The sequence below is a fragment of the Carcharodon carcharias genome, chromosome 3 (assembly GCF_017639515.1).
Source record: "Carcharodon carcharias isolate sCarCar2 chromosome 3, sCarCar2.pri, whole genome shotgun sequence".
NCBI lineage: Eukaryota > Metazoa > Chordata > Chondrichthyes > Lamniformes > Lamnidae > Carcharodon > Carcharodon carcharias.
Window position 1 is genome coordinate 148,793,120 of NC_054469.1, and position 14,040 is coordinate 148,807,159.

A 14,040-nucleotide genomic window follows, 5' to 3' on the forward strand; every position below is an offset into this window, starting at 1 on the left:
TATATAGATTTTTCTTTTCCCACCTATTTCCATTATTCTTAAATCTCTTATGCCCAGCTAGCCTTTCCACCCCTTTCCTAAGATTCACTCAGTTCTGTTGAGGGGTCATGAGGACTCGAAATGTCAACTCTTTTCTTCTCCGCCAATGCTGCCAGACCTGCTGAGTTTTTCCAGGTAATTCTGTTTTTGTTTTGCTATAACCTCAATATTGTTTCCAGCAACTTCCCTATAACAGATGTTAAGCTAACTGACCTGCAGTTTCCTGCTTTCTGTCTCCTTCCTTTCTTGAATAAAGGAGTCATATTCACTGTTTCCCATCTGATGGGACCTTTTCTGAATTTAGGGTATTTTGGAAAATTAAAACCAATGCATCTGTTTTCTTAGCCACTTCTTTTAAGCTTCTAGGATGAAGTCCATCAGAACCTGGGGACTTGTCAGCTTTTATATTTAATAATTTTCTCAGTGCACTTTTCCTGGTGATTGTAATTGTTTTAAGTAACAATTATAGTTTTTGTTGAAGATCATTGTATGCTTAGCTTATGGTTAGGTTCCTTTATATGTGTATCTATGCATGCACGTGCACATGCAACCTTCTCATTCCATGACTGTTTATTGTAAGGTTTTTGAATATTCTTTACCCATAGTCATGGTATTCATGTTCTTTTCAGTCATCTGCTTGTTATCCTAGTGTATCTTACCTTACAAGTAAATTATCTATTATTATCCATGTTCTTAACATGTTGACCTCCAAGTTAAACTTGACCTTGCAATTTCTAACTTATTTTTGCTTTCTTTTCCTTTAAGCCAATAAACCTTCTGATTTATCCCAAAATCTTGATTGCATATTGGGTGTTATTAAAAATAGATGTAAGTTGAGACGGACCTGAGAACATGACTGTTGGAGATGATATTCAACTCCCTTGTCTGATTTGCTGCTTTGTTAAATGGGTGAGAAATAAGAATGTGGTGTTTGAGGGACAACCCAGATATTCCTTATAAGGTGATTCAATGTCGCCATTTATTCATATTACTTGACATTTGTATTTAATTAACACAAGCCATTAATCGGAAATGACTGCTAGTTAAAAAAATCCTTTTATTCTGAGTATTTGCTTGGCCTCCTGAAATTCTGGTTTGAATTATTTTTTCCAGGATGTACCTCTGGGGTCTAATTGCTTTCAGAAGCAATGTCATTATTGTGTGTGCAGAGATATGTGACAGCACACAACTACTGTTTGAGTGCCATCCAGTTACACCTGGGATTGTGTGCTTGGGATTGAACCTGTGCTTGCATGATAAACATCATTCAGCGTATTACTGTACCCATAGCCAAGTTACAGTCTGCACTATAGTTGCGAAGTGACAAATCTCTGTGCAGACACTGTGCATGTTTGTTGTGGAATCTTCCAAGTTACCCAGACCACCTTTCAGGAGTAGAACCTCTTTGCACACAGCAGCCTTTGTTTGAAAACAGACCTATCGGGGCCTCTTGCCACATGTATACATGCTGAAGCTCCATCCTGTACCAGACAGCACCACATTAACTGGTACCATTGCTACAATTTCTTCACCAGTGCTCAATTCCATGTCCTGTGCTTTCTTATCCTGATCAATAATTGTCTCCTGTGCAGGTGCATTGTTCGGGATGATAGATTGTTATCTGTTGCGCGGCACTCTGTGTGACTGGTAGTCCATTTGATTCTTACCGTGTTGGGAAGAAGGCACGCTACAATGTGTGCATACATACACTTATCCATTTGACTACTCCATTGCATATGTTGTTATGGAGCTTTGATTTTTTTTATCCCATTTTAAAGGAGGAACATTATCTGGCCTGATGCAGATTTGTTTAACTATACGTGTAGAGACAGATAGATAATTCTATGAATTTTCCTTTTGGTAAAAAGGTTTTGATCAAGGATCCAAGTTTTAAACAGCGGTTAGAATGCTTTTAGAATGTTATTGTTTTATTGAGAGACATTGAATATGAGATATCATAATTTAGTGAAAAGTGATGCTTTTTCTTGTTTAATTTCACTTAAATGAGCTGAGGTATATGGTTTGATTGGGATTGTTTTCTCCATCAGTTGGAGAGATCAATATACAGTGTGAATTACTAATATTTCAGCATGTACCTTATTGGCAAAAAGGTTCACTGTTAATCTTGTGGCTTGTGGTTCCAGATTGTTTTGTATATAAGGTAAAAGAAGCATGGAATGATACAGAGCTGGAGGGCATTTGGCCCAACGTGTCTGTGCTACTTGAAAGAGCTCTCCAATTAGTTCCTCCTTTGTGTTCTTTTCCTGTATTCCTCTAATTTTTTTGGTCCAGAAGGAACATGAACTTGTCTGCAAGTGGACTTTAATAGGGCATAGAAAAGGTCTATGGAATGTGCCCAGATAGCATGGGTGAGTTGTTTTCCTCCATTCCAGGAGCATGGGGTCAGGAGAAAGCCATTCAGGCCTTTGAGCCTGCTCCACCATTCGGTAAGATCATGGCTGATCTGGTTGTGGTTTCAGCCCCACTTTCCTGCCTGCTCCCCATAACCCTTGACTCCCTTGTGTAACAAAAATCTCTCTTAACTCTGCCTTGAATAAATTTAAAGACTCAGTCCCCACTAACTTCTAGGGAAGAGAATTCCACACCCTAGACTCTGAGAGAAAAATAATTTCCTCATCTGTCTTAAAAGGGAGACCTCTTATTATGTCCCCGGTTCTAGTTTCCCCCACAAAAGGAAACTTCTCCCAGTATCTGTCCCATCAAAACCCCTCAAGATCACCTCGCATTCTTCTAAACTCCATAGGGTATAGGCTTAACCTTTTCGACCTTTCTTTATAAGATAAGCCATTCATCCCAGGAATGAGTCAAGTGGCCCTTCTCCGAACTGCTTCTAAAGCCGTTATATCTCTTTTTTTTTTCAAATAAGGAGACCAAAACTGTACCCAGTACTCCAGATTTGATCTCACCAAGGCCCTGTACAGCTGCAGTAAAACTTCCCCACTTTTATATTCAATTCCTCTTGCATAAGTGCCAACATTCCATTTGTCGTCTTGATCACTTGATGTACCTGCATACTAGCTTTGTGATTCATGTACCAGGGCACCTAGTTCCATCTGTACCACCGATTCCTGTAATTTCTCCATTTTGTCGTGAAAATATAATTCTCATAATATTATTGTGATTTATTGTAAAAGTAGGTTAATAGTTGGGTGTTGATAGGTTCTGTGTTTGTGTGTGATTTAATTGAATTGGAGACAGCTGGTCTAGAGGCTTTGAGTTATCAACAAGGAGCTAGGTTTTGAATGCTAAATAGGTAAACATGGCTGAAGTTTTAGAAGATGAGGTGTAAGGAAAATTTGCATTTATAGATAAATTAGGTTAGTTTGAATTTCAAACAGATGGTAACATGTTATACCTAGCCAGAGGAAGATAAACTAAACAGTGTGTTTATTTTTCCCAAAGGTTACTGATAAAAGTCAGTACTCTGAAAGATTTATATTATGAGAAAAGTGAAGTTGCAAAAAAAAAAGGAAACAGTGGACTTGGCATTAAAAGGGAGAAACATATAAAGTAGGTGAGGTTATGTGTAAAGAGAAGGAATTCTAAAATCTAACACAAGTGTGAAAAGCCTCCAGCCTCTCTGCATCAAGTTGCTGTCTACAAGAACCAAAGCTGAGAAAACTCACTTTGAATATCACTGTCCAGGATATCGTGTTGTTTTGCCTGGGTCTGTTTAAATCTATTTGTTTTTCTACTGTTGCTTCAATAGAGGTGTAACTGGGAGCCAGATTAATTAGGGGTTTTAGGAGTTATTACAGTAGTAATTTGTAGACCAATGTATGTGCATGAAATCTTTTCTTTTATTAATAAATGTTTAATTTAGTTTTCTTAAAACCTCTGAAGTCATGGTAGTCTTATTACTTCTGAATTCAGGGCACACATCTCAAAATAAAATACAAATTGTAAAACAGTTGTGACCGCATGATCAAGTTTCCCTCATGGATTTGATCCACCTGGCACACATCATCTGCCACATCATAATTTAAATAATATACTGCTTTTCTATTCTTCCTACCAAAAATGGACAAGTTCACATTAACCCATATTATACTCCACCTGCCAAATTTTTGCCCACTCATTTAAACTGTCTATAACCCTTTGCAAACTCTCTACCTCCTCTTAACAGCTTACTTTCCTGCTTATTTTGGTGTCATCAGCAAATTTAACTACCACACATTTGGTTCCTTCATCCAAATCCTTGATACAGATTGTAAATAGTTGAGGCCCCAGCATTGATCCCTGTGGCACTTGTTTAGTTATAGCTTGCCAATTTGAAGAAGACTTATTTATCCTACTCTCTGCTTCCTGTTAGCTAACCAATCCTTTATCCATGTAATATATTACTCCCTACACCATGTGCTCTTATCTTGTGTAGTTACGTTTGATGTGGCAACTTACATCAAATGCCTTTTGGAAACCCAAATACACCACACCCACCGGTTCCCCTTTATCCACTTTGAATGTTACTTTGTCAAAGACTCCAGTAGATTAGTTAAAAATTATTTTCCTTTGAAACAGCCATGTTGGCCCTGTCTGATCACATCATGATTTTCTAAGTATCCTGCTATAACCTCCTTTAATAATGGATTCTAACATTTCCCATATGACAGATATTAGACTAACTGGCCCATCGTTTCCTGCTTTCTGCCTCTGTCCTTTCTTGAAGAAAGGCGTTATACTATTTTCCAATCCACTGGGACCCTTCCAGAATCTTAACGAATTTTGGAAGATTATAAACAATGCATCTACTATCTGTGCAGCCACTTCTTTTAAGACTCAAGGATGCAGGCCATCTGGTCCTTGGGACTTGTCAGCCTATAGGTCTAATAGTTTTCCTAGCACCTTCTCCTGGTGATGGTGATTGTTTTAAGCTCATCCCTCCCTATCATGTCTTGATTTTCAATTATCTTAGAAAATTTCCCAAAGTCTTCTACCATGAAGACAGACACAAAATACCTGTTCAACGCCTATGCCACTCATTTGTTTTCCATTCTTGGTTCCCGAGGCTCACTATTAAGAGGACCAACAGTAGCTTTAGTTACTCTTTTTCTATAAAATACTTATAGAAACTTACAATAATCTGTTTTTATATTACTGGAAAGCTTTCTCTCATACTCTGATTTCTGCCTCTTTATTTTCTTTTTAGTCATTCTTTGCCAGTTCTTAAATTCTGTCCAATCCTCTGACCTACCACTAATTTTTGCAGATTTGTACAGTGTTTCTTTCAATTTGCTATTATCCTTAACTTCCTTATTTAGCTATAGTTTCTGCATCTTTCTCAAAGAGCCTTTCTTTCTCATTGGGATAAATCTTTGCTGAGAGTTATTAAATATCTCCTTAAAAGCCTGACATTGCACCACAACTGTCCCACCTTTAACCTAGTGTTATGGACAAGGGACAGAGGTGAACTGAACTCCTTTATTTTTCTCGCTGTCCCTCAATAAAAGCTGTTTTAATTTTTGAGATGGCCCTGGTTGTTTCCCCAAACCCCCTTTCCGTTAAGTCAGTTTTAAAGTGACTCGCAGCAAAACCTCTTGAAGGTTAAATCAGAAGTATTGTTTAATTATACATTCAAACTCGGAGATGGTCGTCACAACTACATAAATGCACGCAAGAAGGAAATAGGAAAGAAAAGAGTTTTACAACTAGGAATAACTTTTTCTAAAAAAAACAAAGATATGGATATTAATTCACTTGAATGCCAGAGTCCACTGAGGGTTCCTTCACGTAGGAATTAAGGTGGGTTCAGTTAGCTGAAAGCAGGAGTTAGAAAATTTCTTTAAAGTTGATGACGCAGCAAGATGAAGTCGGTCCACTTACTGGCGATCACAGGAGTCCTCCAGAGAACCTGGCTTTGAGCAGGTTTAGACTTGAGGCAAGCTTTGTTGTCAGCCTGGATTCCGGCTTTCGTGTTGATAGGCTGGATGTTTAACAGCAGATGGCCCTGGGAGTCCAGGAATTTAGCCTTTAAACTTACCAAAACCAAAGGTCATGTGGGGTTGTCTTTGATGAGTCACTCACAGTAACAATCAGTTTTTATGCCTCTGGTCAAAATCTATTGTTCACCTTAAGTGATAGTGGCTATTAGCACCTCCACAGGTCTAATGAGTTTTGATGGCTATCCCTTTGTTGTGGTCCAAGCTGGGGAGACGGACCGTTTGTTGCTCACTTGTTTCATCGATTGTAATGGGTCCATACAATGATAGGTGTGAAATTCCACGAGGATGAAGGCTGAGCTTGGTCCTATAATTACTGTTGGAAGTTTCCAAAACTGTAGCCAACTTGCAAATCATGTGACCTGGTCCAGCAAAGTGCATTCTTAAGCGAATGGAAAATAAGGTTTGATTTGAACAGTTCATGATCTCTTTCATTTCTTATGGACACGACACTAGTTTCCCAGTTCACCTTAGCCACCTCTGCCTTCATACCCAGCTCTGCCTTCATATCCTCATAGTTACCTTTTATTTATGTTTAAAACACCACTCATGAGCCCACACCTCTTGCTTTCAAACTGAACATGAAATTTTCTCATAAAGATAAAAGCAAAAAACTGCGAATGCTGGAAATCCAAAACAAAAATAAAAATACCTGGAAAAACTCAGCAGGTCTGGCAGCATCTGCGGAGAGGAACACAGTTAACGTTTCGAGTCCGTATGACTCTTCAACAGAACTAAGTAAAAATAGAAGAGAGGTGAAATATAAGCTGATTTAAAGTCGGGGGGGGGTTGAACCCACATTCAGCAGTCGCAACACATTACCTGCCCCGCCATTCTTAATCTATTTTAATTAACTAATTATTTAATTTTATTTGATTATTTATTTTCCTTTATTTAGTGCCTCTTCTTGCCAGCGCTCAGTGTTAATTTAAATCTTAGTAATAGAATAGACCTTTACCACTTTAAAAAATGTAAATTTTTAAATATTTTATTTTCTAATTTCCAACTGTTTGCACACGGTATCCAACGGCTGTTACTCACCGGCCAATCAATTTACAGCTTTCCTATGATGTCACTGATCACTTTTTTCAAAACTGAAATTCCCGCTCTCCTCTAGAAGCCTTGCTGCCTTCACTTCTCTCTCCCGAAGTCTCGCTGTCGACATAACCAATGCTTGAAAGACATAGTCCTTTCTTAATAAATCAAACGTTTGAAATGAGTACTTTTAAATTTGGGTCTCTACTACTTTTCATATTACTTTTCATATTTCTATATTTGTGAATTTTGCTTCAAGATATGGTAACCTGCCAATAAATTTTTGTACATTAGGGGATGGGATATATGTGCATGTGATTTATCTCAATTGGACTAGTTTCATACAGCACAGAAGGAGGCCATTCAGTGCATAATGATACTGCCTTTGTCGGGTTATCCAGTTTGTCCCACTCCTGTGCTCTTTCCACGTTGCCATGTAAACTTTTTAAGTCCTTCGGAAAAATTCTTCAAAACTAAATTGCGCAGACTTGAAGTGGATGTTAACTCCTCACATTTTTGTCAACTTTTTTGTATTTCTATGCTCCTCTGTCTCCACTTACAATTGGCTTTGTGCCTATCTAAACTCGTTACTAAATGCAATCTGACTACTGGTTTCTACAAAAATCACTGAAAATACTTTCTTCAATAATTAAAATCTTGAATATTTAGGTTTAATTTTGAGACCAATAATGAACTCATTTGGGTTTTGTTGATGTTTAGAAAATGTCAGCTCTAATCAAATACACCTGAGATTCCAATTTCTATCTGCTGTGAAACAGGCAGGTGATGCACAAAATGAGAAGCAGACAAGAAATTTTAACCTTCATCTTATTTCTTAAAAGCAAGAAGTTGAATGTTGAAAGAAAAAAATCTTCGAGCAAACAAAGGGTGGAAACAGTTTGAGAATAAGGAACCTCTGCCTTGTCACCTACTTTGGCGGAGTGTGTTTTGAGGGCTGACAGAGGTGAATGACAGTGGAGCAAGGGAGACCGGGAAAACAGCTTGGCAGTTGAAAGAGGAAGAGCTGGATTAGTGATGTGATGAAGAGGGTCTTTAGAAATGGGAATGTGAAGGGACGTGCAATTGGGGCAATGGGTGTGAAGCTCAAAGTCCCTCATGAATTTTAACAAGGTAACCAAAAACACAATGTTAACGCAAAATAAATGTAACAATGTAGCAAGAAAGTTATTGTTAAATGAAAGTAAATGGGCGATCCTTCTTACTACATTATTACTAACATTTATTTTGAATTAACTTGATGTTTTTTGTAGGAAGATAAACTTCTCTGGAAAAAATATATCTATGATACATTGACAGTGTTGAACACCATTTTCAGAACTCATGACTAAAACTGACTATGCTTCGATTTGTCTTTATATGTATTTGCATCGTCTAACTTCTCAAAAATCCTAATGATCAAGTGGCTTGCAAGTTCTTTCAGCATTATGAAAAGAGCATTATTACTGATGTGCTGTGATTAGCTGATGCTTTTTTCTTGTCACTACAATTTGGAATGCAATAAACATCCATATCTTTGGTTTGTTCAAATGGCCAAAACAACAGCTGTAACTATTTTCCCATGTCTGCTGTGATTTTCAGGATGAAGTATCCATTCTTCGTGAACGTCTACGCAGAGCTGAGGAACATGTGCAAGCAAGTGAGCAGAAAATTGCTTTGATGGCTCAGGAGCTTGCTGATACTTCCAACATTCGTGACAAAACCATGGGTGACCTGCACAGTGCACGAATAAAAATTGATTTGCTAAAAGAGGAACTTGCTGATACTGAGAATAGATATAAGGCAGAGATACAAGTGCTAAGATCTGCAATATCAAAAAAAGAAAGGGTATGTGTTATAACGTTTGCTTAGTTTTTCTCTTTTCTGATCTGGACATTAATCTTGTTGGATAAATAAATTTTCTTTCCTTCCCCCTGTACACTCTCTTTCCCTCTTGTTCCACCATATCTCCCAGGTAAAGATGTTATAGCATCATTTTCAAAGAAGAGCAGGGAAGTTATACTCAGTATTCTGGCCAATATTTATCCTCCGTCAACTCTCAAAAACAGATTCAAAAGCACTTTTCTCAATTGCACTGCTCTTCTTTTCATTTTTTTGCTTTATATAAATGAATGCTTGAGGCATACTCTTGTCTCACATTCTTCACAAATTCAAAGGAACTATCTTGAGACCCACTGGGCGAAGAGTTTCTTTCTCAGCAAAGTTGAATTACCTAAGAGATTTCCTGAAATTTCCACAGATTTTAGAGTTCTATGCCTCTCATTGTCATAGCATCACACAGCTCCACTCTGCTTTTGATCACTGTCAAATGTACAATGGAACATTCAATGTACAAATGCGTTTCTGAGAAACAATTTGAGACAGAGAACCACAAGAGAGACTGATTTTGAATTAAAATTTTTCTTCTACAATTGAATTTGCATATCTATATGTGGATATATCATAAAATCAGCATGGCTACAGCGCAGAAGGAGGCCACTTGGCCCATCATGTCTCTGCTGGCTCTCTGCAAGAGCAACTCGGCCAGTTCCATTCCCCCATCCTTTTCTCAGAGCCCTGCAAGCTTTTTCTCTTCAGGTGCTTATCCAGTTCACTTTTGAAACACCTGATTGTAACTGCCTCCAGCACCCTCTCAGGTATTGCATCCCAGATCATAACCACTCACCACATAGAAAAATTTTTCCTCATGTCACCTCTGCCACCCACATTTAAAGAAGCATTTAAAAGAAAACTAGACAAGGGAGTAGATAGTTATGATAAGTTTTGATGAGAGAGATGGGAAGAGACTTGAGTGGAGCATAAAGATCACATAGACTGGCTGAGCCAAATGGTCTATTTCCATGCCATATATCCTGTGTGATCCATTATCACTACTCTATAGTTTTTGCAATTTTCTGTAATTTTCCTGCAAATTTGCTCCATTTTTTTATTTCACAATAGTTTATAGAGTATACCCAGTAGTACAATGGCACCTATATTGTTTCTTAATTCTAACCAAATAGGTTCAGCATTTGACTCCTCCAGGACATCATATCCCTGCAACACAGTAACATCCTTCTTAATTACAGCCACCCCATCTCCTTTCTTTTCTTCCCTCTCTTTCCTGAACACTTTGTATCTAGGAATATTTTGTACAGCATTCTGCCCTTTTTTAAGTTGGGCCTCTGGCATCGCCATGACATCATGTTCCTATGTGGCTGTTTGTGGCTGCAGTTGATGTTTCAACAAGCTATAAATAACCTACAGTAAGGAGTGGGATAGATAAAATCCCCCCCCAGCCTTTCTATTTATTTGATCAATTATCTTTGATTTCTAGCACATTATGACACAGCCAATGGTAAAGGCAGGGTTATTCAAATCCCAGAGGGAAACTTGAAATAACTGCCATAACCCATTTTTGCAATTTGTATGTTTCCAGATGCAAGCTTTGAATTCAGTAAGACCACCGAGTCTCGAAGGTTTTTAATAAAACTAAATTAAGCATTTATTAATACAAAGATTGTAAACACATACATAGAACTACAAAATTACTACTATAATAACTACAGAAATCCCCTAATTAATCTGACTCTCAGTTATATCCCCGTTAAAGCAACAGTAAATCTCATAGATTTAAACAGACACCTGGCAAAGTACACCGTGGACAGTTGTATTCAAAATGAGTTTCTTTCAGCTCTGGGTCCTTGCAAACAGCAGATTGAGGCTTGCAGACTGGAGGCTTCTTACACTGTTGGATCTTAAAATGCCCCTACCTTACACACAATCTCCTTTCTCCTTTTATTATATATCTTTCTCTTCGAATGTAAATTTTACATTGTATCACAAGGCTTTTAACTTTACCTCTTCTAACAATAACATCCTTTCATCCTATCAATTTTATTAGTAAGCTGAAAAAAATAAATACATTGTTTGACTTCTTCTAGCTAGGTACAAGATTTCACCCACAGTCTTGAATGGTTTCTCATAACAAATGCACATTTACACTTTATCTTATGTTTACTTAATTAACGTTATACCCTCCTTACATTTACCTAATTAACGTCTCAAAACTACTATACATCAAAGCATCCAGACTAGCTGGCTTTAATCCAATTAAGTCACACACAACCCCCACTTGAACTCTGTTTTAAAATAATTTCCAATAACGTTATTATATCTTCTTGACAAGCAGTTAACATATTGGACTGGTGCTGTTTTCTGTAATTCATAATGGAAAAGGGGCACCTGTTTTAATATTTTAAATGTGAGTTGATCTCCAAGTTGTCTTTTGAAAACACAACACTCAATTCACAGAATGAATCTGAAATTCACAATTACCTTTCCAATCTCAACCTCCTTCACCAAAAACCAATGGAATCTGAACCTACAATTGGAATTTTTGACCTAAAAAATGGGTGCCAAAAGATGACTTGGTAGCTGTTAAACAGTTGGCTAGTTCAAGCAATCTGACCTAGTCAACTCAGTTCCAATTATATTCCTTATTTGTTGGTTTGTATCTGTTTGATTTAAATTGGCTTTCAGTTTTGCGAAGGTTGGTGCTTAGCACTTATGATTCATTGGTAGATAACTCTTGAATTACATATGCTGGTATACACCAAATAGAATTGTTACAGATTTAAATATTCATCACTATCTCTCCCCCGAGCAATCCCACATGTTTTACGATCAAAACTTTTCTTTCACTCCTACATACCAGTTGTACAATACATATCTCAAAACTGCCTTGTTCAGCAGTTTCATTTCATCACATGTCTCATCTAACATTTTAACAAAAAAAGTCTTTTTCTTTCTTTCAGCTGTGAAGGATCACAATCTTCAACAACTCATGGGTACCAACACCCTCTGGATCTTTCTTCCCCTTCACTTCCCTCTGATCCCATCTCTACATCTAATCTTCCCCCTTGCCTTTTATTCACAATAACCTCTGACTTTCCCCTGAATGATATCTCCTTGGGAAAGGCCTCAGCTTCATCCCTTCATGCTCCCATCTCAATGAATTTCAAACTTAGCATGGAGCATGCTTGAGGGGCTGAATGGTCTATGTTATGACCACAGCTGGTGTTAATTGCTGCGCAAGCTAAATCCCAGAGGGAAACTTGGCTTACGGACCGTACCTTTTTTTTGTGCTCTGAAAACGAGAAGAAGATATACCAGTCTCAGCAGTAAGAAGTCCATTAACATTTTTCGGATTTTAAAAATTAAAAGTAAATGAAGTAACTAAGAATAAAATAAAACTTGAGCACACAAGATTACAGTTACACAATTAAGGTTAGTCTTGTAAAATGTTCCCCCAGAAACTCTACTTAGTCAAACCCACAAGTAAACCTCCAGACAATGGTCCCTTATAGATGTTAGCTCTATAAAAATCCCATAATGTTACACAAGGCAAACTGCTGGAGCCTCAATAAAGGCATACCACATGACCTCTGCCCTCACCAACTCTGCAGTGGAATCCACTTCAGAATAAAACTGCTTGTTGCCACCCAGGACTTTTCTGCCTTTACTGGATGGTTGATTCAAACTGCACCTCCTCCCAGCCGATAGATAACACCTGTAGCTCAACAACTCAGACAGCTCCAGCTACCTCTAAACATAAGCTCTCCACAGTAACTCTAAAATACCTTTTTTTCCCTTTCATCTCAGGTTCCATTATTCTTACACCTCTCTGAAACTTAAATCCTTCCAAATATGAAACCTTTTATGTCTCGATCTTGTCTTTGCTTTCGAGTCAATAAAATATAATATCCCCACTACTATTTACCTATCTAATTCCTGCAAGATGCAAACATGTTTCTTTTTACCTCTGATTCTCCTTTGATATTCAAACAATCTCTCACTTATCTAAAAATGCAAATGTTAGATCTAAGATATTTACTTGTACCATAAATCTAACCATCTATCTTTTCATGTTTTAAACCCCCCAGAAAACCTGACAGCCTATCAGTCTTTTGCCCAGCTTATTAAATCATACACACACATCCAACCTTCTTTACAGAATAACACAATATTCCCCAAAAGTTTTTTTTTAAAATCAATCCTCACACCTACTTCTGTTCCTAATTTGTATGATTGATTGTTTTTTTCTTCCGTCGCTTTCACCCCTGCACCCAGTTCTTTGACCAGGAGTCCTCCCCTGCTCTTAAACCTGTATCCATAGTCTCCCTCCACCTGGACCCCTCCCTCTGGCCCCCTACCCATGCTTGATTTTTTACATTGAGAACTGCAGGCGTAACATTGGCTACCTCAATTTCTCTGTTGACCTATTGCTGACCTCTGACCTGTTTCCCCCAAAGTAGCTGGACTCTGTTCCCCCAGGTCCAAACCTAACTGCCATCAAACCTACTGATAGGGTGGTGCTGCTGTTGTTGCCTGGCAAACCAATCTCTTCCAGTGGCCAAAAGTCAACGACCCAACATTTCCTCCTAATGAACCCATGCCCCCACCACCACAAGCTATCGTCTCCAGGTCTGTCACTGACATCTCCTCTGGAGATCTTCTCTCCACAACCTTCATTCTCAGTAGTCCTCCAATATCGAACATCCCATTTCGACCTTCTTTCCAGGATCCATAAATCAGACAGCTCTGGTAAACCTATAATTTCAGCCTGTTCCTGCCTGACTGAATTGACTTCATTTTTCCTCGTCCAGTCTCCTCCCACCTACATCCATGACTATTCTGATGCCCTCTTTCACTTTAACAGTTTTGTTTCTTGCCCCTAATCATCTCCACTTCACCATAGATGTCCAATCTGTCAATGCCCCCCAGGGCGGTCTGACGGCTCTCCACTTCTTCCTTGAATGGAGACCCAACCAGTCTCCATCCACCACTATCTTTCTCCACCTGGCTGGACTTGTTCTCACAATGAAACTTCTCCTTTAAATCCACTTACTTCCTCTATATAAAAGGAGTTTCTCTGGGTACTCATATGGATCCTACCTACGCCTACCATTTTTGTGGGATATATGGGATGCTCCTTGTTCGAGTCCTACTT

The 14,040-nt window shown here is 38.3% G+C and overlaps 1 protein-coding gene across 2 annotated transcripts in view; it reads left to right on the forward strand.

Moving 5' to 3' along the window:
- Positions 1-14,040, forward strand: part of tax1bp1b (Tax1 (human T-cell leukemia virus type I) binding protein 1b) — a 154,296-nt gene that overhangs the window by 77,661 nt on the left and 62,595 nt on the right. For both annotated transcript variants that reach the window (XM_041183743.1, XM_041183745.1), the window contains exon 9: positions 8,631-8,876. In XM_041183743.1, coding sequence (XP_041039677.1) covers positions 8,631-8,876 — 246 coding nt within the window. The remainder of the gene's footprint in view (positions 1-8,630; positions 8,877-14,040) is intronic.